We start from the raw sequence: 27899 nt of genomic DNA on the forward strand, positions 1-27899 counted from the left end.
AAAACTCCAAGATAAAAGGCTACTTAAAATATCTAGGTACATTCAGTGATCCATATGACTGGTTGTAATTTACTTCAGCATAACAATATTCGCTGTGACTGGATATATCATTATCTTGCTCCTCAGCTCATTTCAGCAATAACAATGCTTCCTATGTGTTCTCTTGGGAGCTGACTGTTTTACAGGTTTGGAAGAAGAGTGCATTAAAAAGGGGAAGGTTTTAATAGACTTACATGAATGTAAGAGCCTTCCAAGTCTTGTTAGGCATCAAAGTTGCCTTAGCCAACACAAATCCCAAGGTACCTCAGATCTTCTAATTAACAAATTGTTTAATTACAGCTACTATTATGCTGGCTAGACTGTGGCCAGGTTAGAATTGTGCAGACCTGACCAATGTACATAGGGGCATGGCAAACCGTTTGGTTTGTATCCCTGTGGGTTTTGCTGTGTGTTGGGGTCTATTGAACCCAAGGCATGGTGCATAATGCAGCCTAAGTCACCACATTTTGCACAGTTTTATCCATATGTTCTAATTCACTCGCTGGCAGCTGCTTCCCTTGCCTTAGCTTCACCTAAAAGGTTCACAACTAAATGTGGAAACTCAGTTTTGCCCATTTCCAAGTCTTGTTACAAAGGTCCCCCCCAACTCTAGTTCAGCGATAGGCCAGCCTAATCAGTTAGATGGCCCTTCTCGTCCACTGTGTCTACTGTTCCTCTCTGCTTCTTGCACATTACTTTGGCTGAAAATCAAACCAATATCCTCAAAGCCAAAATCTTTGGTACTAGCAGATGAGCCAGACGTAACCTTCTCAAATGCCTATGTAGCTGGCCAAGCCTTCTGTATTATCAATTCCAATTGATAGTATAACTGATATCAGTTGGAAGGTAACAGCTGGAGACCACGAGGTTACCAAAAGCTTTGGTGGCACAATAAAATTACCAATGACAAACATAACCTGAATATCCAGCCAGACCATTTTTTTACCAGAGCAGCAGATATATTGGTTTCTAGGGCTTCTAGCTCCTGGGACTCATCTTCCACTAAAGATTAATTGAGACAGATAGGAATCAAGAGATCATTGAAATGGAGTCTACTGGCATGTTTACTAGGAGTGTCCAGCTCAGCTTGAAGTTGCTCATGAAATGTCAAATACAAAAAATTCACCTCCTCTTGTACTAATACTTATTACCTCCAACTTAAACATGATTTAAAAAATACATGGATGTGAGCTGAAAGAGAATCCATCCAGCCCTCTTCAAGGGAAGAGCAGAATGGGCACCAATGTGGAGAATAGGGTTCGAATGGAGATGCATACTCTGAACTCCATCACAGTGTCGAATTTGTCTCAAACTACCCATCTGTAAGCCATGTGAGGTCCACATGCTCAAATACCATGGTGGGGAGCTAGACGGTTAGATAGCCCAGTAATTAGAAAAATGGATCTGGAACCAGGAAGCCCCAGTTCCAGCGCCCGCCCTGCTCCTGATTCACTTTGTAACCTTAGGCAAGTCATTTTGTTTCTGTGATCCTCAGTTTACAAACAGAAACAGTGAAATGGATATAATGCTAAAGTGTCTCATAGAGATGCTGTGAGACTTAGTGTTTTTGTGAAGCTCATTTAAATCTTCTGGGCGTCGGTGGTGATGTGGAAGGGCAAAATGTTATAACGAAGTGCCCAACAAAACTGATCAGAACTGCAGTCAGTTCTCTGAACTGTGTGACGTTTTCTCCCCTACTCTAATTAGCAGGAAGCCTTGAAAATAGCAAAGCCCAGGGCAGGGTAACCAATTTATGTGAATGACAACTTCATAGGGGAGGCTTCCCCCTCCTTCCCTTTGTTGAAGTCATCTAATTTCTGGCATGCTATTTCCGAACTCAAAGTTATTACATCATGTGGCTCTGGGCTGCGCCACAAAGATGCAATATTTTGGGATAAAGCAGCCCTTAATTTATATGACAGAGAATAAATTTGCTGCTACTGACCTAAATGCAAGAGCCCTCTGGATTCAGAGCCTAAAGCTGCATGTTCTGACAATGCCGTGTTGGCAGGCATTGAGTTATTTTCCTTGTATGCTAATGTCAGTCACTAAAATGATTGCTGAACCCAACAAATGCAAGGTAAAATTAGGAGTAATTTACCGTGATTTAGATTAAGATTAGATGTGAGAGTGACTTCTGATTTACAGTCCAGCAGAGTTTGTCTAGAAGGAATGGTGCAAAATCAACTGCTGCAGAAACTGAGCAGTGCAGGCTTCACAGATCCCAGGTGAGTGGTAGGCTGCAGTTGATCGCCAATGGGATGGACATGGCTGTATATTTAAAAGCATGTGAGGGTCCCAAAATCTCAGATTCCTACCAGCCCCCGCTCACCTGGAAATCTGGATCATTGGGTGAAACTGTGGCTCCAGTGAAGGCCATGAGAGTTTTGCCGCTGACTTCAGTGGGGGGACAGATATTCACTCCTTACACTTGTACCTAAGTTTTACAGGTAGGACCTATCTTTCTAATGAGACAAACCAGGGATGGGCTGAGAGTCGAAATCCAAAGTCCAACCCAGACCTGAGTTTTCCTCCTGGTGTCCCATCTCAATATGGACCATCAGTGTTAGCTGCTATACAGTTGGTATTTATTTACCAAATGAACCCTGCACAGATAAAATAAAGAAAGAATGTAGCATTGCACATAGGTCTGTTCTTGCAGTTTTGCCAATCCAAGTTGTTTGTACAAGCATCTTAGGTGCTTATCTGTACCAAACTAGAACTCTAAGCCACTTGAGGTTCACCCGTCACTAAGAATATGTCTACTTTGCAGCTGGGGATGTGAATGGCAGCTCGAGTACATGTACCTGAACTAGCTGGACTCTAGCGAGCTTGCTAAAAATAGAAGCGAGGTCATGGTGACCTGGGCTTCAGCACAGGTTGTACAAGCAAGTACATACTGGGCTGTAGCCTGTACGTCAACATTCTCACTTCTATTTTTAGCAAGCTTGCTAGCATACAGCTAGCACAGGTATGTCTGCACGAGCATATTAATACTCCTTCTCCCTCTGTCACTCTTGGGCACATTAAACTTCTGCCTTCCTCCTACAACGCCCATTAGTGTTTTCTCCTTCCTTCAGCAGAGAAACTTGAACTCTAGTTTTGAAAATCTTGTCATTGTTTAATGCAGAGGTGCTGGAACTAAGGGTGCTGGGGTGCTGCCGCACCCCTTGGCTTGAAGTAGTTTCCATTATATACAAGGTTTATAGTGTGGTTCAATGGCTCTCAGCTCCCACACTATGAAAATTGTTCCAACACCCTTGGTTTAATGTGGCCTATAAATCCATGATCATGCAACATTAATGGCTTTCCTTCTGACAAAAACATGTCAGAAAGTGATGCTGTGCATGTGGGGTTTTGTCTGTCAAAAAAACTCTGTCTCTCTTTCACCTTGAAGCCTCTCACAGAAGGGATGTCCTCCATAAAATATTGGTTTCCTATGAGTGGCTCAGCATGAAACCAAAATTGCCACAATTATATATGTATGCGATGCAGATGCTTTGGGTTGCAAGGTTTTTTTTCCCCTTCTTCCCCATTTCAGCATAAAAGACAGAGATTCTACCTGAGGGAAACGGATATGTGAGGAGGAATAATGCCAGAAAGACAGTCACGAAAGCACTATTTGTATGTGTTTGGAAGAATGCGCATAAGGCGAGGGAATAGCTGATCCCATTTCCTTTGACTTCTCTGGCTAAGCATAATAGATGAGGTTTAGTGTTTACTCCTCTGTTTTCCATTACTATGTTTTCTTAAAGTAGTGACCTACTTTGCCACTCATATTTCAGCAACTATTCTGACCTTGTGTATTGCATTGACAGTGATTTATCTGAAAGGGGCGGGGGGGGGGGGGGCGTGAAAAAGGTCAATAGGCCTCCCATAGGAATTCCTAGACATGCAGGGGCATTGGCTATAAGGTAATATCATGGAGCCGTTAAGCCCTGCAGAAATGAGGGTCATTCTCCAGCAATTTGTTTCAACAATATGATGCCTGCAGTCTGTCTTGGTACATAATAAAACTTAGCTCTGATATCACATTTTTTCATCAGTAGATCTCAAAGTGCTTTATAAAGGCTGTAAGTATCATTTTACAGATTGGGAAACTGAGGTGCAGAGAGATGACGTGACTTGCTCAAGGATACCAAGCAGAACTAGGAACAGAACCTGAATATCCTGAGTCCCAGTCACTCCTGTATCCATTACATTAACCAGCCTCCCTTACATGGCATGTTTTGGTTGCTGTCAGAATTGTAAACTAATTTTGTACAATTCCCAGCACAATAGAGGCCTGTTTATGACTGGCACAAGGAAGCAGAAATACCAAAAACCATATCAAAGACTATACCCAGTATTGTGCATTTTATTTTAATTATTCTGCATTAGTTTATTTTGTGGACAAATCAGATATACTACCCCATGTAAAGTTTCATGGGAAAGGGCAGAATTTCTGATACAGTCCTGCATTCCTCTTATTCTGCAAAAAAGAAGAGCATTAAAAAAAATCCAGAGAATTCAGTAGTATTCAATGGAATATACCTTGCAAATAAGGGTTTTAGGCCCCTAGCCTGAGTGTTTTGCATGTTGTTAACTCAAAACCAAACCTTATGTTGAGAATCAAAAACACTTGCTACAGTTTCCCCTTTTTTGCAGGCAGGTTGTATCTGGGGCTAGAAGCAGGACTGCCAAGTTTTTCTAATTTAGTTGGAAGCAGGAAGTGCTGGAAATCTCCCAGGAGAGTCTAGTCTCATGAGACTTCCAGTCCAGCTCTACAAACTCAAGAGCTTTGGTCCCAATAAGCAGGGCTGGCTTTAGGCCGATTCCCCAGAATTGGGCCCCATGCACTAAAGAAGAGCGCCTGACTTAGGTGCCTTTTTAATTTTTTTACTCACCCGGTGGTGCTCCGGGTCTTCGGCAGCATTTCGGCGGCCGGTCCTTCAGTGCTGCGGAAGACGTGGAGCAAGTGTAGGACCCACCGCCGACGTGCCGCCGAAGACCCAGACCGCCACCGGGTATTCAAATCGGGCCCCACACTTGCTAAAGCTGGCCCTGCCAATAAGGTGTGGATAAGCACCTAGGCTTTGGGGTGCTTTTCCATAATTGAACTGACACTCCAACATTCAATATTTATTTATTTATTTTTATGATTCCATGTGCATACACCAGAGATCACTTTTACATTGCCTGTCTTTTATACACCACAGGCATCGGAAAGTACTAATAAGTTTGGTACCAGTAGTGACTCTAGAAACTTAAAGCCATTATGTACTCAGCAGTAGAGCATACGCTGCCTTAAACAACTTAATTAAATGATCAGCAGTTTCCCAGTAAGTAGAAGTACTTACAGCGCATGATATTTAGGCTCTGCTGAATGAAGCAGAAATCTCTTCATTGCTATAAATAAAAGTGGAAGGATTTCAGGTAGTCCAAGGGCAAAGTTTGTATGCAACCAACACGGATATTGATATGGCAAGGCTGAGCCACAGGAAAGGGAGAAACTGCGGGGTGCAGTTTGCAGCAATTTAAACAACACCAGCTGATTAAACTGGTCGACTGATCTCATTTTGCAATGTTCACAGTAATCCACTCAAACCTACAGGAGGCAAAATCACTAACATCAACTATCGTAGTTCTTTGATTCTATTAACAGTATCGGTGACATTTTATTTTATAATAAACCGTGCCCCAAGTACAGCAGGGAAGTTTACCTGGTCGCTTGCTACTCTGTGGAGCCTTGTCCCTTCATATTTGCTCTAAGGCTCTCCATTTTTGCTAAGAGGACAGAGTGATAAAAAGCTGGGAAGCAGAGATAGTCCAAAGAGAGGAAATAGCTGACGAGCAAAAAGGTAAAATACATTAAAATCGCATTTAGGAGAGAGGGGAAAGCCAATAAAGATTAAGATTAATTTTCTCCACTGTTGGGAATTACTTGACTCAGGAGAGTTTGGAAGGGAGATGACAGAGCCAGGTTATGATTCCAAACCAACAGGATGAAGATCTGCACCAAACCAGTCCCAAATGCAGCATAAATCAGAGTAGCCTAGGTACTGTCCTGTCTTATGCGAGCAGCTGGCCATGATCCCAAAGACAATGCTTCTGACACACCCCTAAAAGCATGTCCTGTTCGGTGGCTGCATAGGAGCCAGTGATGCTGGCTTTACACCATCTGTGTGGTGGCCATACACCCACATTCCAGCTCATTGCTGCTGTCTGAGTGTCACAAAGGAACTGGTTGGGGGCAAAGAATCTGGTCCCAAATTTACAAACAAGTATTTAAAAAGGAAACTATGTGAAGGGACTGTCCAAGACATTAATGGGGGTGAAACAAATGCTCAGAAATTAGGAACAAAGATACAGAAGTAGGGGTATAATTTCAAAAGTGACTAAGTCCCCTTTTCAAGAGGCAGCTAGGCACTTAGAAGCTTAATACTCTTTAGAAAATGGTATTTAAGTGCCTTAGTCACTTTTGAAAATTTTGCCTTAGATGTAACACAATAGCAACATCCTGGTCAAAGACGTGTGTTTTTGTCCTTTTATTCACTCAGCTCAGCCTTCTAACAGCTCCCTGAAATTCCCTTTTTCCAAATTAACATTGACTAGGCCTAAATCCTTTTCTACTCACTGCATTTCCTACTAGCCGCTTCTCTAAGGTATCCTGTACCAGTGAGCTCCACCAGTGTTCACCAGTGAGAAGAGTTGATTAATACATAAATTCCCTATGGAAACTGTTGCTCCTTTTGAGTTGGCTCTCTGGGTTTTCTCCTCTAGAGGAATTGAAGGCACCTCTGGAAGAGTACGTCAACAAACGATACCCGGGGCTCGTGAAGGTGGTGCGCAACCAGAAAAGAGAAGGCCTGATCCGAGCTCGTATTGAAGGCTGGAAAGCCGCTACGGGCCATATCACTGGATTCTTTGATGCCCACGTGGAATTCACTGCTGGCTGGTAGGTATAATACAAAAAAAATCAGGTTTAATGATTTCACGGTGTGGTTAGATTATAAGGGAATAAATCAGGCGTGCTGAAAATGTATAATTTAGCATGGACGTTCTTGCAAATGTGGCCAGTAAATTAATAAAGCTAGAGCCTTCCCTCTACCCCAATGTACCCTGGATTGGGTGAGGCAGTACACTGCAGAACTGCTAAAGTCCCTGTTTTCTGCACTCATCCTACCCCCATTCGCATTTTATTTTGTTCACATCATTGCCCCCTCCTTGACCTGAGTGAATTCTGTAAGCTAAAAAGACGAGGCAGCAGGGAATTGAAAAAGAGAATGGTTCCAATGTTACAGGCCTTTCTACCTTCCTCTCTCTGGGGAAGGTTTATGTTTTGTATTGGTTTGATTCTTCTTAAATTGAAAATAAGTTCAAAAGTGCAAGGACAGCAGAAAGTATTTCAAAGGGACTCTTTCAGAGGGATTGATGCATCTAGAGCACAAAGTATCAGAGGAAATTCTATTACGTTTCTAAGTCTGCACAACAAAAAGGTTCCATGAATGAGATTTTGCAACAAAATGTGTTTTAAAAAAAATTGTGCTCTATGCTTAGAATATTGGAGACAGAAGAGGCTAATGCACATTTCATTGTGTGATCTGAAGAGAGGAAAAGAAAAAATCATGTTATATCACCTGCAAATAGAAAACACATTCTGTGTAGAATTATCACATTTTTCATATGAATAAGGACATATTCAGAAGGCTGTCTCTATCACTGGTACCTGTATTCCCATCTAAATGCTGCAGTGATTAGGCTGCTAGCTTTTCAAAACTGGATTGTATGCATGTGTACGGGAAACTATAATTTACTGTACTCACTGGTGAAGCAGCTTTTCCTATCAGTCAGGAATGAGAGTAGCAGATTGCTCCTTTGACTGCATTATGAGCTTGAGCTTGGCAGACATTGAGCATCCTCACCTCTCACTGATTGCTTAGATCCTTGGCAGAATGAGCCCTGTCTGTTCAGTGGTTCTTGTTTTCACAAAGGGGAGGCTGACCCAAAACCCCAGTTCTGAATACTCTCAGCTGAAGCAGAAGCAGGGTTCCAGATCAGAATTTTGTGGCTTGGGTCCATGTCTGGTTTTCCATGTTCATATTTCAAGGAAACGCTGTTTGGGTAGCAGCACAGCCTTGCCTGTATTTACTTTTATTTCTTACATTTAGAGAGACATTTTCAGAAGTGGGGGTGCGGGAGGGAGGAGGAAACAAATTGCAGCCAGAAAATTTGCCTGCACCCACTGCAAATATCCACTTGTAGAAGCAAGTCGAGGATCTCAAGGGCAATTTAAGCATTCATATTGGGAAATCTGATCGCTGTAGGGCTTCCTAAATTTCTCCAGCAAAGTGTGCATGCACCATTGTGTACTTCCAAATGAACACTAGTGTGCAATTAGCCATTCTGCATATACAGATATTCACTGTACACATTCTGACTTTGTAGGTGGAATGTCAGAAGACGGTATTGAAAAACTAGCCCTTATTCACTACATTGCCTGGTTTCATACCTTCTTGGTTAAAATGATGGGAAAATGCTCTTTAAAACACAGCTGAATTCATGTTTATAACACTTTGTAACCACATTAAGCCACTCCAAAATGGACTGTGTTGTCTCTGCATGAAAGCTCAGCTCTGGAGGGTCTCGTAAAGCCTTCATACCTTAAATTCTTCCTGGTTTGTGAAATTGCTTCTTTGTGTGTACTGTGGTATTCTCCACTGGGTCCATGAATTTTGCACAGGAATATTCAATTGCGTAAGAGAGAGCCTAAACCCTAACACATATGGGTATGTTGCTATTTGAATTCCATATACAGCAGCTGTCCCCTGTAGCCTAATTGATAATAGTTCCACATAATTGATGTGTCCATGCTTCTCCCAGGCAGGAAATCCCATGAAGTGGAAGCTCAGAAACTTCTAAAGCCTCCCTGGTGGCTGACAAAGCTGCATTTGCAGACCTTAAAAAGTATCCATTTAATCTCGGGAAAATGAAGAACTTTCCCTTGCCTCTGGTTTTTGTGTTCACTTTCTACTCTCCGAGTATGTTGATAAGAGAGTGGTTTAATGGATTGAGCACAGCACTGCAAGCCAGGGACTCTCAAATTCAAATGTAGGCTCTGTCACTGAGGCCTGGTCTACGCTAAAAAGTTAGGTCGAAGGAAGCCTCCTTAAGTCGACCTGTTAATGTATGTGTCTACACTACCGGGTCCTTTACGCCGACCTAAGTCGCCACTAATGTTGACTTCTGTAATCCACCTCTGCGAGAGGCGTAGCTCTTAGTTCGATTTTCATGGGTCGACTGTGAGGTAGTGCAGACGCAGCATTGTGTAATTCGACTTAATTGGCCTCCAGGTGGTGTCCCACAATGCTCATCTGTGACTGCTCTGGAGATCATTCTCAACTGTGGTGCACTGCAGCCAGGTACACAGGAAACAGCCCCTCCCCTGCTAAAATCATGGGAATTTTTGATTTCCCATTTCCTGTTTGATCAGCATTGGGAGCATGCCAGCTTGAGCACAGCTAATCATGGAGACTACATGCCCCAAACGCTCTCCAGCCTGGTCTGAACGGGAGGTGGTGGATCTCATCGCTGTGTGGGGAGAAGTCTGTGCAGGCAGAGCTCTGATCCAGCAGAAGAAACGCTGGCATCTATGCAAAGATCGCTCATGGAATTGGGGAGAAGGGCTATACGAGGGACACATAACAGTGCCATGTGAAAATAAAAGAACTTTGCCAAGCGTACCAGAAGGCAAGAGAGGCGAACTGTCGTTCTGGTGCTGAACCCCACACATGCCAGTTCTACAACGAGCTTCATGCGATTCTCCAGGGTGACCCTACCAGTACCTCCACAAGCAACGTGGACACCTAACAGGTGTGTGAGTCTAGGGACAACAAGGAAGATGATATGGTGGATGAGGAACTGGAGGAGGAGAATGAGAGACAGGCGAGTGGTGGATCCATTCTCCCCAAGGGCCAGGAAATATTTTTAACCCTGGAGCCCTGTGGGTTGCAGGACATCACGGTGGCTGACCGTGATGCCGGTGAAGGCACCTCTGGTGAGTATACAGTTACAAGCAAAGTCCAGTTAAACTTTAGTGGGCACCCACATTCGGTGGTATTGCATGTTTATTGTGAAGAAAAAGTGAGGTGCTGTGGTTCTCTGCTTACAAGAGGCAGTTCCAGCTATGGAAAAGACTGTTTATGTTTATGTGGGATAGCCCGGGGACTGTTTATGTGGACTGGGATAGCCCGGGAACCCTCCATGGGAGGAAACTTTCCTGGAGGGACTCTGCAATCCTTTGTAGAAGGTTTCTGGGCAGCACAGTCTTATTTCTTCCACCATGATAGGACACTTTCCCACGCAACTCTTGAATGAATTCTGCTGGCATCGTTGTGGTACACAGCATAGCAGCATAAGGACCGGGTCTATACCATGGCTGGAACAGCAAAATGGAACATTGAACAGTTGTGGATTCTGATCATGTTATGGCTTGCACCTAGTGTAATAAGGGGTTTATTTTTATGAAAACGGCCTTGCTATGGAAATATTTTATTCATGTACAATGGCTCCTTTATTTTTTCCCATGACTGACAGCTAGAAATGTGTCCTTCGGCGTGTCATCAACACCTGAAAGCAGACTTTCGCTGATTAGAAGGAGGAGAAAGAGAAGGCGGGAGGACATGTTCACTGAGATAATGAACACTTCTGGGACAGCTGACACAGAGATGAGAGCGTGGAGGATTTCACTGTCCGAGAAGTTGGACATGGGCAGGGAGAGCAGGGAAGTTTCAAATGAGCAAGAGTGTGCGGCGCAGGATGAGATGCTTCGGATTATGACCAAGCAGGCATGTTGAGGCGTCTGCTTGAACTGCAGGAACAGAAGCAGGAGGTTAGAGTCCCTCTGCAGACCCTGGTGGACAGCCAGCCAGCCAGCATCGCCTGGCGCAGAATCACCCTCCCCAAAGTGTTCCCTGAGACATGGGAGAAAAGTCCATTATCCCTTTCGCTTAACTGAGGAGGAGGGTACAAGGAACAGAAGGTGCCCATTCACAGACCTTTGATGGTCTGGAATGCGGTATTATGTTACAAATGTTTCTCCCATTCCAACTTTACAACACCTTTTCCCCAAGGTTACCTTATTTTTCTGTTTTCCCTCTTTACTTATGTTTGTTAAATAAAGTAAATGGATTCGAGAAACAAATGTTCTTTATTGAGTAGAAGCAGTGGGCTTGGGTGGGGGGTGGCTTTACAGGGACAGTGATACAAGCCAAGTGAAGGTTTGGGAAAGCACAATGCAGACAAGCAGCTAATGTTACTGTGACTCATTATTAAAATGGCTTTTCAAAGTCTCGCGGATACGCAGCACCCCTTGCTGTGCTCTTCTCATTGCCCTGGTGTCTGGCTGTTCAAAAATGGCTTCCATGTGATTGGTCTCAGTTGCCCACCCCTGTGGAAAATTCCCCCCCCCCCCTTTTTCACAGATATTGTGGAGCACACAGCAGGCAGCTATAACCATGGGGATGTTTTCCTCAGTAAGGTCCAACCTTGTTAATAAACTTCTCCAGCGCCCTTTCAAATGACCAAAGGCATGTTCAACCACCATGCTGCACGTGCTGAGCCTATAGTTGAACCATTCCTTACTTCTGTCCAGATGGCTGGTGTATGCCTTCATGAGCCATGGGAGCAAGGGTCCCCCAGGATAACTATAGGCATCTCAATGTCGTCAATGTTCATTTTGTGGTCTGGAAAGAAAGTCCTGGATTGCAGCTTTTTGAACAGACCCAAGTTCCTAAAGATGCACGCGTCATGAACCTTTCCCGACCATCCTACATTGATGTCGGTGAAATGCCCCCTGTGATCCACCAGTGCTTGCAACATCATTGAAAAATATCCCTTTTGGTTTATGTACTCTTTGGCAAGGTGGTCTGGTGCCAAGATGGGGATATGCATGCCATCTATCACCCCACCGCAATTAGGGAACCCCATCATGGCAAAACCATCCACTATGTCCTGCACATTCCCCAGACTCACTACCCTTCGTAGCAGAAGTCGATTAATGGCCCTGCACACTTGGAGCACAGCAGCTCCCACGGTTGATTTTACCTGCTCCAAATTGATTCTCGACTGACTGGTAACTGCCTGGCATTGCAAGCATCCAAATAGCGATCGCCACTTGCTTCTCCACTGTCAGAGCAGCTCTCATTTTTGTGTTGCTGAACTGCAGGGCAGGGAAACGCACTGCACAAAGTTCCTGAAAGGTGGCTTGCATATTCAAAAGTTCTGCAGCCACTGCTTGTCATCCCATACCTGCAAAATGATGAGGTCCCACCAGTCAGTGCTTGTTCCACAGGACCAGAAACGGCTCTTAACAGAGTGCAGCTGCTCTGTGACTGCCAGCAGCAACTGTGAATTTTTTTTTTCAATGGCTTGCAGCAGGGCTGCTTGCAGGACATTGCTATATTCCACACAGCGGACCCTATTTCTGCTCTGGAAATACTGCAGGAGAAGGCGTGAGGTGTTTGAGATGCTCACAACAAGAGTGTGCAACTGAGCAGGCTCTATGCTTCTGGGGTTATGGCGTACGCGCGGCAGTTTTAAGGTGCGAAAACCACTGAGTGGTTTGCCGTTGAGCACAGTGCACCATGGGATGCTGATGTAATGTTCCCATTCTCCCTGCGACAATATTTTGATCCCATGAGGCATTGCACAAACTTTCCAAAACACACGGCGGCAAGTTGCACTTAGGGATAGCTACCCACAATGCACCGCCTTGTGCATCAGTGCAGGCACTGCTAGTGAGCCACTCTATCGAGACAATAAGCATGGTGTGGCCATGCCCAATTGACTTAATTAATTCAGAGGCTGGAGGTGAAATTAGATAAAGTCAACTTAATTTTGTAGTGTAGACAAGCCTGAATAGCTGTGTGGCCTAGTGCAAGTCACTTAACCTCTGTTGGCTGGATTCTGCTGTCCCTTGCATCTTTATAACTCCAACAAGTCACTGGAATTATACCATCTTAAGTGAGAGCAGAAATGGGTCCTTTTTCTTTGCCCTGTCCTACAGGGGTGCTGTCCGAGCTAGCAGAAGTAAGGCATTGACTATGGGTATGTCTACACTGCAGATGGAGGGGTGATTGCGTGGGCTTCAGCGCGGGCTGGCAATGCCAGTACAGATGGAGGGTCCCTGGCAGACTTGGATAATGCACAGTGAGCCCCATGCCACCATGCCTTTACTGCTATTTTTAGCCAGCTGGGTAGATTAAAGTTAGCCCAGGTATGCCAACCTGTCCTGCAATCACACCTCTGATTGCAGCATAGACATAACCTAAGTGTTGCCATCAGGTAGTTAAAGTGCTACTGTGTCCATCTGTGTTGTAACAGCAGTTAAAGCCCCTTTTCCGTTTCCTTCTTTTTGGCCTTTTAGGGCTGAGCCAGTTCTGTCGCGAATCCAAGAAAACCGGAAAAGGGTTATTCTTCCGTCAATCGACAATATCAAGCAGGACAACTTTGAGGTGCAGCGTTATGAGAACTCTGCCCATGGATACAGCTGGGAGTTATGGTGCATGTACATTAGCCCTCCCAAAGACTGGTGGGATGCTGGTGACCCTTCACTGCCAATCAGGTATGTTGTGGAGCCAGGGACATGTTCAGTAATCAAAGAGAGCCAGTGATTTGGAATGACTTGAGGAATAAGGAAGATGGCCCAGAAATTGTGGCACTGATGTAATAGACTGAGAGTAGAGTGTGTGTTCATATGTTACCGTGGTGAGGGATTTCACTTTTCCAAGGGGAGGAACATATTTTTATTTCACATTGCATCCATGCTTAGGGCACCAGTAAGGAACCAGAACCCCATTGCACTATACAAGCACAGGTTTTAATTGTAGATTTTAAAATGTCACTTTACAAGAAAGCAATTCAGGTTATTATATTTATTGTTAAGTTTTTTAATTAATGGGGAATCAGGTGATTTTTCTCATATAATTTAATTTGTCGGACAACATCTAAGCAGCTACAGGACTGTATTTACCTGCTACAGTATATTGCTCTTTTATAATGTGCTGCTATGGACTTGGGTGCTAAGGGGGTGTTACCACTAGGCATATTTTGCCTGCTGTTAAAAATGTAGGCATGGGAAAACACCTACATTTTATCTCAACTCCAAGAACACAATATCTAGGCCTATAATCTATTTTCTTTAAATATGGTTTGAAATCCCTGCTGACAACAGAATGATCAGGATACCATCTCACTAGAAAGGTGTATCCTGGAAAAATCTCTCAGGCAAAACTGCTCTAATGGAGATAGAGTTAATGGCTGCAAGCTGAAGCCAGAGAAATCTAAATGAGAAATAGGGCAGGATTTTTTTTTTTTAACAATGAGGGTTATTAGCCATTGGAACAAACTACCAGGAGAAATGGTGGATTGTCCATTTCTTGATGTCTTCAAATCAAGAATTAGAGCCCTTTCTGGAAGTTATGTTTTAGCCAAACACAAGTTATTGGGTGCAATACAGGGGTAACTGTGTGAAATTTAATGAGTTGTGAAACCCGGGGGGTCAGATTAGATGATGCCAAGTTGCCTTCTGGCCTTCAACTCTTGGAATCCATGGTCCTAAGGATATGGTAACAGTGTGGTCACCCCTACAATTTCCTATTGCACAGTAACTTTTCAGTGACCGAAATGTTGGATGTGGAAGCCGTAGCAATAGAGAAGACCACAAATGCGAATTAGATGCTTAGCTCCCATGGACTTACAGTGGGACCTGAGCGCCGAACTCCCATACGTACCTTTGAAAGTCTTCCCCGAAGTACCTTAAAAGACCAAAAACGAATGCAGTGGGTGGGAATGGAGAACTGTTCTTGCTATTGTTCAGTTATGTATAGCCTTATTATTACTGATATATTGCTGATCTTTTGCTAGTGCCCAGGTTCCAATATTGATGTTTCTCTTCATAGTATACAGAGACAGGTCCTTCCTTCTAAGAGTTTACAACATAAAAAGATATAGGACGTAAGAGTGAGTGAGTGAATGGGCAATAACCTGTCTAATCTATGTTAATGTACAAATAGACATTTTATTATTTTCCCCTCCCCTAAGCCTAGCTGTCATTGGTTGATAGGTGTTGAAGGGGATTTGAAGGGTTGGATCTGAGTTCCCTGAATAGAGAGCAGCCTGGAAGCACAAAGACATGGCTGGGAAGGTGGACAGGAGAAGGCTGGCATTGTACACAGCGTGGATGAGAAGGGGGGAATGCAATAAGAGGGAAGAGTGTAGGATTGTCCACTTTATACTCGCACAAAACCGAACACCATTGTTCCACCCCTACTCTGCCCCTTCTTTGAGCCCTACCCCTTCTCCGAGGCCCCGCCCCCACACATACCATCCCCCCTCCCTCTGTTGCTTGATCTCCCCACCCTCACTCGCTTGCTCATTTTCACTGGGCTGTCTCAGGGGTTTGGGGTGCGGGAGGGGCTGAGGGCTCTAGCTGGGAGTGCAGGCTCCGGGGTGGAGCTGAGGATGAGGAGTTTGGGCTGCAGGAGGATGCCCTGGGCTGGGACTAAGGGGTTCAGAGTGCAAGAAGGGAATCAGGGCTGGGGCAGGGGGTTGCAGCATGGGGGGGTGAGGGCTCTGGTTGGAGGTACAGATGCTGGGGTGGGGCTGGAGATGATGGTTTTGGGGTGTAGGAGGGTTCCCAGGCCGGAATCGAGAGTTCAGAGGGTAGGAGGGGGATCAGGGCTGGGTCAGGGGTGCAGGTCCCAGGCGGCACTTACCTCAGGCAGCTGCCGGAAGCAGCGGTATGTCCCTTCTCCGGCTCCTCTGGGGAGGCATGGCCAGGTGGGTCTGCGAGCTGTCCTGTCCTCAGGCACCACCTCCGCAGCTCTCATTGATCACCGTTCCTGGCCAATGAGAGCTGCGAAGCTGGCGCTTGTGGCGGGGGCAGCACGCGGAGCCCCTTGGCTGCCATTATGCCTGGGAGCTGGAGAGGGGATATGCCGCTGCTTCCGGGAGCCGCGCGGAGCCGCTGCAGTCAGGGAGCCTGCCTTAGCCCTGCTGCGCCACCGACCGGACTTTTAACGGCCCAGTCAGCGGTACTGACCAGAGCCGCCAGGGTCCCTTTTCGACTGGGTGTTCCGGTCGAAAACCAGACACCTGGCAACCTTAGAAGAGCAGCTGATTGAGGAAGGGGAGGGCTGTGAAAAGAGGATGAGTCAGTGGATAGATATGAAAAATGGAGATGTTGTGGTCAGAGCAATAGGCAAGGAAACTGCAGGCAAATAGCAGCTGCATTGTGATTGCATTGGAGTGTGTGTGGGAGGGGTGGCAAAATGGAGAGGTGGCAGCTGTTGAGATGTGAGTGATAAGGGCCATGGATGAGGTGTAGGCAGAGAAATAAGCCCCGATTTTAGATGCAAGTCAGACACAGTCTGAATATGTGTGCGAGGGAGAAAGCGGAATCAAAGATAGCCCCCAATGTATGGGTCTGAGAGATGGGGAGAATTGTGCTTGTTGCGTCAGTGACGGAGGAGGTGAGTGGGTTTTGGAGGAAAGATAAGGAGTCAGGCTGATCTGTTACCTCTCCCTCCCTCACCCATCCCCGCTGCTGCCTTCTGCATGAGTCAGACGTCAGTCATTCACCTGCTCTGTCTTGCCCTATGGCTGCTGATCCACAGGGTCCCTGCTAGGTAACTCTTGCACTTCTTCTAAAATAATGTGAGACCAGAACAGGCCTCTTTTGATCCAAATCTGCATTTTCCTGCCCTTGATGCTGTTTATGGATATGGTGTAGCTCTCCCATGTACTGTAGGGAGCATCTGAATGGATGCACAGATACTTCTCTGATGATTAAGAGGTTGTCATTTAAAAAAAAATTCCCCAAGAAAACAAATGACTACCACAGATATCATCCAGTAATTACCTCTTCTGTTAAGGAGCGGGAGCCCCGAGTGGGGGATCTGCTGTGAGGGGGTTCCCCAACTATAGAACTCACTTCTGTAGGAAATTGTTGAGGCCAAGAATGTAACAAGATTCAAAAAGGGTTTGGATGTTTATATGGATATTGAGAATATCCAGAGGTCATAATTAATTTTGTGGCTGCAATGGCTCTGTGGAGCAGTGGAAGGCATTGTGCTTTGTGTGCAAGTGGTCACGGGTTCATATGCCATCTAATCTGTCTGAGAGCAGATGAATATTCTTCACAGAAGCTAGGAGCTTGATGCAGAAATTATTGGGTCAGGTTCTTTAGCTTTTATTATGCAGGAGGTCAGACTAAATTGTCATCATGGTCCCTTCTGGCCTTAAAATTTATAAATGATCAAAAAAATTGTGGAAGTGATATTAAACCCCATTCTTAAGGATTTAAGACCATCTCAATTATCAGAGATCAGGATAAGCCCTAATGTGGAGGGCAGATGACCCCGTATCTGCCTACTGCAAGATTCTTACGTCTGCCGCTGGAGCATCTAGTTCTGGCAGCTTTTGGAGACAGGATACTGGCCTGGGTGCACCTCAGGGCTCATCCACTGTGACAATTTCCGTGTTCCTGACTGCCACCTTTGCAATTGTGCGAAAAACTTAGGAGGACTAAACAGAAAAGCAGAGATCTGTAAAGATGGATGGAGATACACTACCGACCCACACTAGCAGTAGCAAGAGGTGCCTGCATAATCATTTGTCTTCACTTCATTAGAGAGTCCAGTAACATGGACACTGACCCCTCAAGCTGAGAAGAGTTGAATCACTTGAAAGTAAGAGTCAAAGATTAGAAAGTAAGAGTCATAGAAAAATATGGATTGCAGGGCAAATGCTTTCCAATAGCTATATGGAAAAGGAATGCCAAAACAGAGACAATAGCCTCCGAGTAATGTTAAATAATTTAAGAACTTGCTAAAACAACATTATTAATACTCAACAGGAGAAGCGTTATGAGGAAGATAAATGTGTAAAATACTGCCTCTTTCCTTTATAATGGTAACTGTATACAAACAGAAATAAACTACTTCAATTATTATTATTATTAATAATATTATTTGTTGTGTAGTGCTCTGAACTGTACATTCTATGGTAATGTGTACTTGAAAGGAATAGCTGTGTTTTACTCTGTAATTATGCAAGGAAACATGGGCAAATTTTAAACTATAATATGCAAAACAAGGTTAAAAACATCTTGCCTATTTCATATAGTTGACCTTTTAGGATAAAGGAAGGAGAGTGAAGTAAGGGGGTAAGTATTGTTTTTGTTTTTGTTTCAATTGTACATTTTTGACATGCTTGGTTTCTAACCGTCCTTGAAGAGCCTGATCAAGACGTACGTGTTAAAAGAGATGGAAAGGGATGGTCTGACTTGCTCCTGGGTATCTGGTTCTACACAATCTTTATTCTGGACCTACAGAATATTCAGCAGCAGAGGCTGGAGACAATGTGTTCGGAGACAATTTTCTCCCCTGGATAATTCACAAGAGATAATTATCCAGGCAAAGCAAGATGATGGCATACAGCTCATCTAAAATATGGCCAGCCTCAAGATAGATCCAGGCTCCTGCTTTAAAGCAAGCAAATAGGCTAAGGGCTGGATTTAGGGGCAGGAGACCCAGGCAACCTCCTGGGGTGCTGGGCTGGGGAGGGGAGGCACCGGGCTTGGGGTGCTGTTTGTGTTGTTAGTGACAAAAGGGAAAATCGAATGTTTGAAGTAAAATGACTCAGGTATTCCATATGCGGGTTCATTTTTCACTAACCTCCTAGAATGTTCTGGACCTTCTCAGAAAGCCTGGCAGGTTCCACGAGATTCTATGAACTACATTTTCCTCAAACCTCCTAGAATGTTGTCAGCCCTGCCCTCTTGGGTATGTAACGGGCGGGGCATCACCAGTCAGTCTTATATGACCGGGATAAACCATGCAGGCAAATCGTGGATCAGAGTCGTGGAATGGGCTACAAATGCAATACAAAATAAGGTAGTCAAAGGTTTTACAAATGAAGCGGGGCAGCACCATTTAGTCTAGGGCCAGCCCGGTATCGGCTCTTTAAATGTTTGTCTAGTCTAAGGTTTAAGGGGGCAGTTTCTTCTTTAATTTCATCAGTTTCAATGGCAGTCTTTTGTAGCTCTTCTTCCAATCAAGCCATTCAGGATTTTACATCACCTACACCTTTTGAGATTGAATCCTATCCGTCTGTGAGGAATTCTTTCAGGGCTGAGGCAGCTTGGGCTAGGTTTACTGTGACCTTGTGGTCTCCTGCTTCATCTGTGTAGATCAGAGGTGGGCAAACTACGGCCCGGAGGCCACATCCAGCCCATGGGACCATCCTGCCCGGCTCTTTAGCTCCCGGCTGGGTAGGCTACCCCCTGACCCATCCCCTACTGTCCTCCCTCCCCCGCAGCCTCAGCTCGCCGTGCCGCCAGCGCTCTGGGCGGCGGGGCTGCAAGCTCCTGCCAGGCAGCGCGGCGGTGGGGCTGGCTCTGGCCGGGCTGCGTGGCTGCCAGTCCTGGTGCTCCGAGTAGCATGGTAAGGGGGCAGGGAGCAGGGGGGTGTTGGATAAGGGGCAGGGGGTAGATGGATGGGGCAAAGGTTCTGGGGGTGGTGGTCAGGGGACAGGGAATGGGGGGGTTGGATAGCCATGGGAGTCCCGGGGGGGGGGCTGTCAGGGGTCGGGGCAGTCGGGCCAGGGAGCAAGGGGGTTTTATAGGGGATGGTCCTGGGGGGTGGTTAGGGGTGGGGGTCCTGGGACGGGGTGGTCAGGGGACAAGGAGCAGGGGGTGTTGGATGAGCCAGGGATTCTGAGGGGGGCAGGAAGTGGGAGGGGGCAGGAGCCAGGCTGTTTGGGGAGGCACAGCCTTCCCTACCCGGCCCTCCATACGGTTTCAGAACCCCGATGTGGCCCTCAGGCCAAAAAGTTTGCCCACCTCGGGTGTAGGGGATTCAGGCTTAGATATTTTGTTGCCTCCCATTTCTTCATTTGAATCCTTATTCAGTCGTTTGATGTTTAATTTAATTGTTTGACAGAAACTTATTGCCCATTTGCGAGGAAAGTAATTATCAGAGATGAATTAATATGTGAGGAGTCAAGAAGTCTGGGACTAAGTAGCCATCTTCCTCTTGAGTACCCTGTGACCCTGAAATAGGCTTTTTAAATGACTAGGTGGGACAAGGTGTAATTTTTGGATTCCATAAAACATCTCCTCTTTCACATTTCTTCCTATAATGTGAAAGAATCTGCTATATAAAGATGTCCTGACACTCAGCGCTCTTTTATGCATGCAGGCGATTTATGAATAGACCTTCCTTGCCAAGCTAACTGAGCTGCTATTGACCAATTCTGCCAAAGAGATAAAATCATGATTACAATGTAATGGATCACATCTAAATTAGAACTCCCACCATGAGAAGTCAGTAAGTGATACTTGAAACAATCATCTTATGATTGAATCATCACCATTGGGCAATCTTGATTTGCATTTCTTGATGGAGTATTTTTTTTAGTTTGCGTGTGTGTGTGTGTGTGTATACACAAAATATTGTGTCTGTGTGTATGCAGTATTTTCTCATTAATCGTTATTGATCAGCATTTACTGGGAGTTCAAAGAAACATAATACTTTAAAGAAAAAGAAAATAACCTAACACCACCTGTATTGTGCAGGATGCACCAAAAGGTCACTTGGAAATGCTGGGAAATCACTGATTGATTATCTTGTCTAAAAACAGCACATTCCAAAGCTGAAATTTACCTTCTCACAATGCTCAAAGAATTATTAATTTCACAGCTGGCAGAGTTTGATTTCCAAGCCTTTTACAGTGCAGTGGTGGGACTCTCAGCCTCCCACAATTGGGATGCTATTTCAAAAGGTACCAGTTTCTCCTCTCTCATTCTTTCAGTTCACTGAAGTCAAACTCAGTGAAACAGAGCCATTATAGCAGTTACCAATATTTGGAAGATTTATGGCCAGACACGCTCATCATACTCTATGCAAGACAGCCTCATGGTTTGTTAGGATTTATACATTTGCAGGACATCTCAGACACTGGGGCTCAAGTTCAGAAAAGCAATAAAACATAGGCTTAAATCCTTCCTTATTCAAGAGCATTTCAGCAGATGCTTAAAGTTAAGTTCTTCTTCGAGTGATTGCTCCTATCCATTCCATGTAGGTGGAACATTTTTAGCCTAGCAACTCCGGGCCTGGAGTGGCGCCGCCATGGCGGATACCCAGCCGGCCCGTCCGCTCCTCAGTTCCTTCTTTCCGCCCGTGACGGCTAGTAGGAACAGTGGAGTGCTCTCCCGTCCTCCACAGCTTAGCGTTCTCCGTTAGTTACTGTATATAGTTATCATAGTTGTTAAAGTTTGTTAATAGTTCTATAGTTAGTGTTATAATTCATTAGGGAGTTAGAGGGGTTAGCCCTCTTCTTCCTTATGCCCGACGGCGGGTTTCAAGCCGGCTTGCCAGCGGTCTATGCCGGTGAGTGACCCGCACGACGCCTGCCTCCGCTGTCTTGGAGAGGCTCACCGGTCGGACAAGTGCCCCATCTGCAAGCCTCGCACGAGGAAGGAGCGGGACTCGCGGTTGAAGCAACTCCTCATGGAGTCGGCCCTCCAACCTCCGGCACCAGCACCGGCGCCAAAGACTGCCTTGACCAGCCGCCCGGTGCCGAGGATGCAGTTCGCACGACCCGCACCGCCCCGCTCCCGGAAAGAAGACAAGCAGAAGAGACCGTTAGCCCAGCCGCCTCCGACTGTAACGGTGCAGGCTGAGGCTGTGCACAAGGCACCGCCCAGCTCCCGGTGCCCACCGACGAGGAGCTGAGGCTGCCGCCCACGCCGCGACGGCAAGACATTTAATCGAACTTACCGCTGATGCAAGCGCCAGCGGCCGGTGCTACCGTGCGGACTCTCAAGTCTATTGGGAAGCCACTTCCCGGCGCCCGAGCCGATCGCAGCACCGCCGCCAGGTCGCGTCGTTCGCCACGGCACCGCCTCCGCAGCACCGGGCACGACGATCCACGCCACGACGACGCCCTCGCGGTCGCAGTCCCGGTACCGCTCCCAGGCGTACCGCCGCACGACCGCGGCGCCTAAGTCCCGGTCGCGACAGTCGCCGCACCGTAACAGGTCCGCCCAGGCACCGCGAGAGGCGCCGAGTCGAGTCGCCCAGGCGCCGCGTCCAGATCTGCATCCCGCACCGCCGGTCGAGCTCCCGCACCGCGGTCGCGATCCCGACGCCGTCGAGCTCCCGCCGGTCGAGCTCCGGGGCCGCCGGTCGAGCTCCCGGGCCGGTCGAGCTCCCAGCGCCGCGACGACCGCACCGTCCGCCACCGAGGCCCGCCCGGCCACCATTTCGGCTCCTCCTGGCCATCAAGAGAGCCTCCGTCGCTTCCCTGGGGGCAGCGCAGTTGACTTCCCACCAGAACATGGACCGCAGCAATGGGGATTCTGGGTCCCTTGGGCCGAACATGAACAGGACGACAACCAGGCTCGGTGCGGTCGGTACCGTAGCCACTGTAAGCAGGCCACCTCCGCCCCCACTCCTCAGCCCGCCGATCACGGCACGCACTTGGGGCATGATGCAGTTCCGCAGACACGGGCGCAGGCACCGGAGGAAGTGCTACCGGGTCCTTCCTCATCCTCCTCCCCCGATGAGGCGGTGGCAGGGGCGGCACCGTCGGAGCCCCCGCCGATCGACCTCAAGACTCACCAGGACCTTCTTAGAAGGGTAGCTAAGGCCATCAACCTACCCGTGGAAGAAGTCCAGGAGGTTGAGGACCCCATCACGGACGTGGTGGGGGAGGACGCCCCCGTCAGGGTAGCGCTCCCCTTCATTCGAACAATACAGAAAAACAATGCCGCTATCTGGCAGTCCCCCTCCTCCGAGTTGAGAGAAAGTACTCGGTCCCCGAGGCTACGAATACCTGTATGTTCACCCGGCCCGGACTCTCTAGTTGTCCAATCTGTCAATGACCGGAGCGACACGGCCAGCCACGCGCCAAAGGCGAAGGAGTCCAAGCGCATGGACCTGTTAGGCGAAAATTTACTCAGCGGGCGGCTCCAACTTCAGACGCCAACCAAATGGCTTTGCTCTCCAGATATACATTCAACATCTTGGGCTGCCTAGCCAAATTTGCAGAGCTCACCCCGCAGGATTCCCGCAGGGAGTTCTCGGCACTGCTGGAGGAAGGAAAGCTAGCTTCATTAAGGCAGCGGTAGACGCAGCGGACTCGGGGGCCAGGACCATAGCGTCAGGGGTAACCATGCGACGCATTGCATGGCTTCAGTCCTCTACTCTGCCGCCGGAGGTCCAGTACACGCTCCAGGACCTTCCTTTTGAGACGCAGGGTCTATTCTCAGAAAAGACTGATACCCGCATTCAAACCCTGAAGGACGGCAGAGTGGCGATCCGCACATTAGGGATGCACACACCGGCCACCCAAAGGCGTCCTTTCCGACAGCAACCTTATCGCCCCTTCCAATACAACAGACCTCGCCCGCCTAACAATCGGCGCTCGGCCCCCTTCCGCCGCAGACCATCGGGCGGCCGGCGAACCAAAGCCAGGATCGTCCAAGGCCCCTCAGGGCCCAAAGTCGGCCTTTTGACGGGACGCCCGAGGGCCGCTCACCTCTCTCCAATCCGGATCCACCCCTTCTGTTTTCCCATCGCCTTTCCCGCTTCCTCCAGGCGTGGTCATCTGTAACATCAGACAGCTGGGTCCTCAGCACGGTCCAATATGGCTACCGCCTACAGTTCATTTCGCCCCCTCCCTCCCACCCACCCTCCCTGTCCCTCCTCAGGGACCCCTCTCACGAGCAAGTCCTCTTGCAGGAGGTCCAGTCTCTGTTGAGCGTGGGTGCCATCGAGGAGGTGCCTCCCAGCAGGCGAGGCAGGGGATTCTATTCCAGATACTTTCTTATCCCCAAGGCGAAAGGAGGCCTTCGTCCCATCTTAGACCTCCGGGAGCTCAACAGATACCTGTGCAAGCTCAAGTTTCGGATGGTGACCTTGGGGTCCATTATCCCTTCCCTGGATCCTGGAGATTGGTTTGCTGCCCTCGACATGAGGGATGCCTACTTTCATGTGGCAATCTACCCCCCCCACAGACGCTTCCTGCGCTTCCTGGTCAACGGAGCTCATTACCAGTTCGCAGTGCTCCCCTTCGGCCTCTCCACCGCGCCGAGGGTATTCACCAAGTGCATGGCGGTCGCCGCCGCAGCCCTCCGCCGCCGTCGCATCCACGTCTACCCATATCTCGACGACTGGCTGATTCGGGCCGCTCCCAAGCACTGGTAGCGAATCAAGTAACCGAGATTCTACATCTGTTCCGGCCTCGGCCTCCTTGTCAACACCGAAGTCCCTCCTAGTTCCAACGCAAAGAGTGGAGTTCATAGGAGCGGTCCTAGACTCCAATCTGGCCAGAGCGTGCCTACCTCGCACTCGGCACGACACGTTGGCCTCCCTCATTCGGGCACTGCAGGCCTTTCCGACGACAACGGTGAGATCCTGCCTCTGCCTCCTCGGTCACATGGCAGCCGCCAGGCTGCGACTTCGCCCATTCCAAATGTGGCTGGCGTCGGTGTACCATCCTCATCGCGATCCCCTAGACATGGTGGTGACGGTGGCAAAGCCCGCTCTCCAGACGCTCACCTGGTGGCTGGACCCGGAAACGGTCTGCGAGGGAGTTCCGTTCCGCCCGCCCCGTCAATCACCCTGACGACGGACGCCGGCGCTGGGCTGGGGGAGACCAACACACCCAGGGTCTCTGGTCGCCCCAGGAGCTCTCCTCCATATCAACGTCCGAGAGCTGAGAGCGATCCGCTTAGCTTGTCTCGGGCTCACCTGCAGAACCGCTGTGTAGCGGTCTACACGGACAACACCACAGCCATGTTTTATGTCAACAGGCAGGGCGGAGCGCAGTCCTCCCCACTTTGCAACGAGGCATTGCTCCTCTGGGATTTAGCCCACCTGCCGGGAGCGCAGAACACGTTGGCCGACCGCCTCAGCAGGTCCTTCGCCTCTCACGAGTGGTCCCTTCGCCCAGATGTGGCGTATTCCATCTTCCGGAGGTGGGGCTTTCCCCAGATAGACCTCTTTGCCTCCCGGACCAACCGCAAATGCCACAGGTTCTGCTCCTTCCAAGGCCAAGCTCCAGGCTCCTCTCAGATGCTTCTCCTGTCATGGACAGAGCCTCTTCTCTATGCGTTCCCTCCGCTTCTCCACCGAGTATTGCTCAAGATCCGGAGAGACAGAGCCCGCATCATCCTCGTCGCTCCGGCCTGGCCGAGACAGCACTGGTATACCCTGCTGCTCGAGCTGTCGGTTCGGGAACCCATTCCCCTCCCGCTGTGGCCGGACCTCATAACCCAGGACCTCGGCAGGCTTCACACCCGAACCTGCAATCGTTGCATCTTACAGCTTGGTTCCTGAGTGGTTGACCGACGAGAGGGATTGCTCCGCAGCGGTGCAGCAAGTGCTGCTCGAAAGCAGGAAACCTTCAACGCGAACTACTTACCTCGCCAAGTGGAAGCGCTTTGCCCTCTGGTGCGACCAGAGAGGTATCAACCCTTTCTCGGCCCCCATCCAGACTGTCCTCGACTACCTTTGGTACCTCAAGGGTCAAGGTCTTGCAATCTCATCCCTCAGAGTGCACCTGGCAGCGCTGTCAGCATTTCGACCAGCTATAGGAGGTCGCTCGATCTTTACCAACCCGAGGGTGTCACGATTCCTTAAAGGGTTAGACTGTCTCTACCCGCAGGTGCGGCCTCCTGCTCCGACATGGGATCTTAACCTGGTCCTCGCCCAGCTCATGGGCCCACCCTTCGAGCCCCTTGCTACTTGCTCTCTCCTCCATCTTACCTGTAAGACGGCCTTCCTCGTGGCAATCACATCCGCCAGACGGGTCTCAGAGCTCCGCGCCCTGACGGCGGGTCCCCCATATACCGTCTTTCACGGGACAAGGTGCAGCCGACCTCACCCGGCCTTCCTCCCCAAGGTGGTGTCGCCCTTCCATCTCAACCAGGAGATCTTCCTCCCGGTCTTCTTCCCGGCCGCATGCCAGCAGCAGCTGCATACCGACGTCCGCCGAGCGCTGTTCTACATCGACCGCACGGTCCCAGCTGTTTGTGGCAATAGCTGACCGCATGAAAGGCGAGCCAGTCTCCTCGCAGCGGATTTCTTCCTGGGTGACGTCCTGCATCAGAACGTGTTACGAGCTTGCTCGCGTTCCCCCGTGTCGACTCACCGCCCACTCCACAAGGGCACACGCCTCGTCGGCCGCTTTCTGGCCCATGTCCCCATCCAGGACATCTGTAGAGCGCCACCTGGTCTTCAGTCCATACCTTCGCTGGTGCAGCAGTCTAGAGACGACGCAGCCTTCAGCTCTGCGGTATTACACTCCGCCACGTCTCATTCCGACCCCACCGCCTAGGTAAGGCTTGGGAATCACCTACATGGAATGGATAGGAGCAATCACTCGAAGAAGAAAAGACGGTTACTCACCTGTAGTAACTGGTGTTCTTCGAGATGTGTTTCTCCTATCCATTACAAAACCCCCCTCCGTCCCCCCGGTAGGACTAGCCGGCAAGAAGGGACAGAGGAGCGGACGGCTATATATACGCCGCCATGGCGCGCCACTCCAGGCTTACGCCCGCCGGAGTTGCTAGGCTAAAAATGTTCACACACCTACATGGAATGGATAGGAGCAACACATCTCGAAGAACACCAGTTACTACAGGTGAGTAACCGTCTTTTCCCTTCTCAAATAGGGATGCTTGTCTGACTCGGGAGTTGGAGTTGTTATTTTTCTCTGGTAGTGCTGGTAGAATATGCTAGCCCCTATGCAGAAGAGAATGTTTTGGAACTCTGCTGTACTGTCTGTGGGTCCATTGACAACGTTGTGAACATAGCTTTCCCGAATGGTTATAATGGGATTTCCTGACATTTTCAGTGTACTTTATACACTTGACTGGACAGATCAATTCAATCTGACATGCAGACGCACGGCTGCTGAATACCTTTACTTACTTAGCAAAACACCCACTTAATGTCCTTGAGCTATGAAAGCGCATTTCTAGGAGATGACAAGCAAAGGGTCCTGTTTAAACAGCCTGGTGTATATTATGACAGTTCTGAAACAGCTAGTTGATTAAACTGGATAATGCTATATCATTTTGTTGTTATTTTACATAGTATTTCATTTCTTTGTGATGGGAGACAGACAACTATTAATTTAAATGTAATTTTTTTAATAGTTCATTGTGAAAAGGCTAACAATGGAAATCAATGTTGAGAGTTATTGATTGCCAATAACTAGGAATGCAGGATAGATTTCTTTCATGAGAAGAAAAAAAATGGCCAAGGTTCATTCCAAATTAACTCATCTGATTATCCAGCACCACAATATCTGAGTGCCTTACAAACATTAATGGCTTCATCTTCACAATGTACCTGCAAGGGAGGAAAATATGATCCCTGTTATACAGATGACCAAAGAGGCCAAGATTTTCAAGAGACCAGTGACTCTGGATGCCTCGATTTTTTGTTGCCCACCATAAGACACCTTGAGAGACCACAATTTCAGAGCATGGGTGCCCAGCACTTAAATCAAGCCCCATCAAGGTGTCTCCAGTTGAACTGCTAGTTAATCTTGAAAATTCTGACCAGGGAAATTAAGTGACTTGCCCAGGGACATACACAGCCATTGGCAGAGCTGGCAATAATAATAATAATAATAATACCTACCTGTAATATAGTGTTTCATCAGTAGATCTCTAAGTGCCATCTCCATTTTATAGATGGGAAAACTGAGGCAAAGAGAGGTGAAGTCATTGTTCAAGGTCACCCAGCAGGCCAAGCCAAGAGTGGAATCCAGGCCTCAGACTGGGCCTGATAATCAAACCCAGA

At 48.0% G+C, this 27899-nt stretch overlaps 1 protein-coding gene across 5 annotated transcripts in view; it reads left to right on the plus strand.

Annotated features, from left to right (window-relative positions):
- Positions 1-27899, plus strand: part of GALNT17 (polypeptide N-acetylgalactosaminyltransferase 17) — a 285432-nt gene that overhangs the window by 105887 nt on the left and 151646 nt on the right. For 4 of the 5 annotated variants that reach the window (XM_039508488.1, XM_039508489.1, XM_039508490.1 and 1 more), the window contains exons 4-5: positions 6802-6976; positions 13445-13642. In XM_039508488.1, the coding sequence (XP_039364422.1) occupies positions 6802-6976; positions 13445-13642 (373 nt within the window). Of the gene's footprint in view, positions 1-6801; positions 6977-9377; positions 9441-13444; positions 13643-27899 lie in introns of those variants that run through there. The other variant, XM_039508491.1, reaches the window with a different exon arrangement.

The sequence above is a fragment of the Mauremys reevesii genome, linkage group 20 (assembly GCF_016161935.1).
Source record: "Mauremys reevesii isolate NIE-2019 linkage group 20, ASM1616193v1, whole genome shotgun sequence".
Lineage (NCBI taxonomy): Eukaryota > Metazoa > Chordata > Testudines > Geoemydidae > Mauremys > Mauremys reevesii.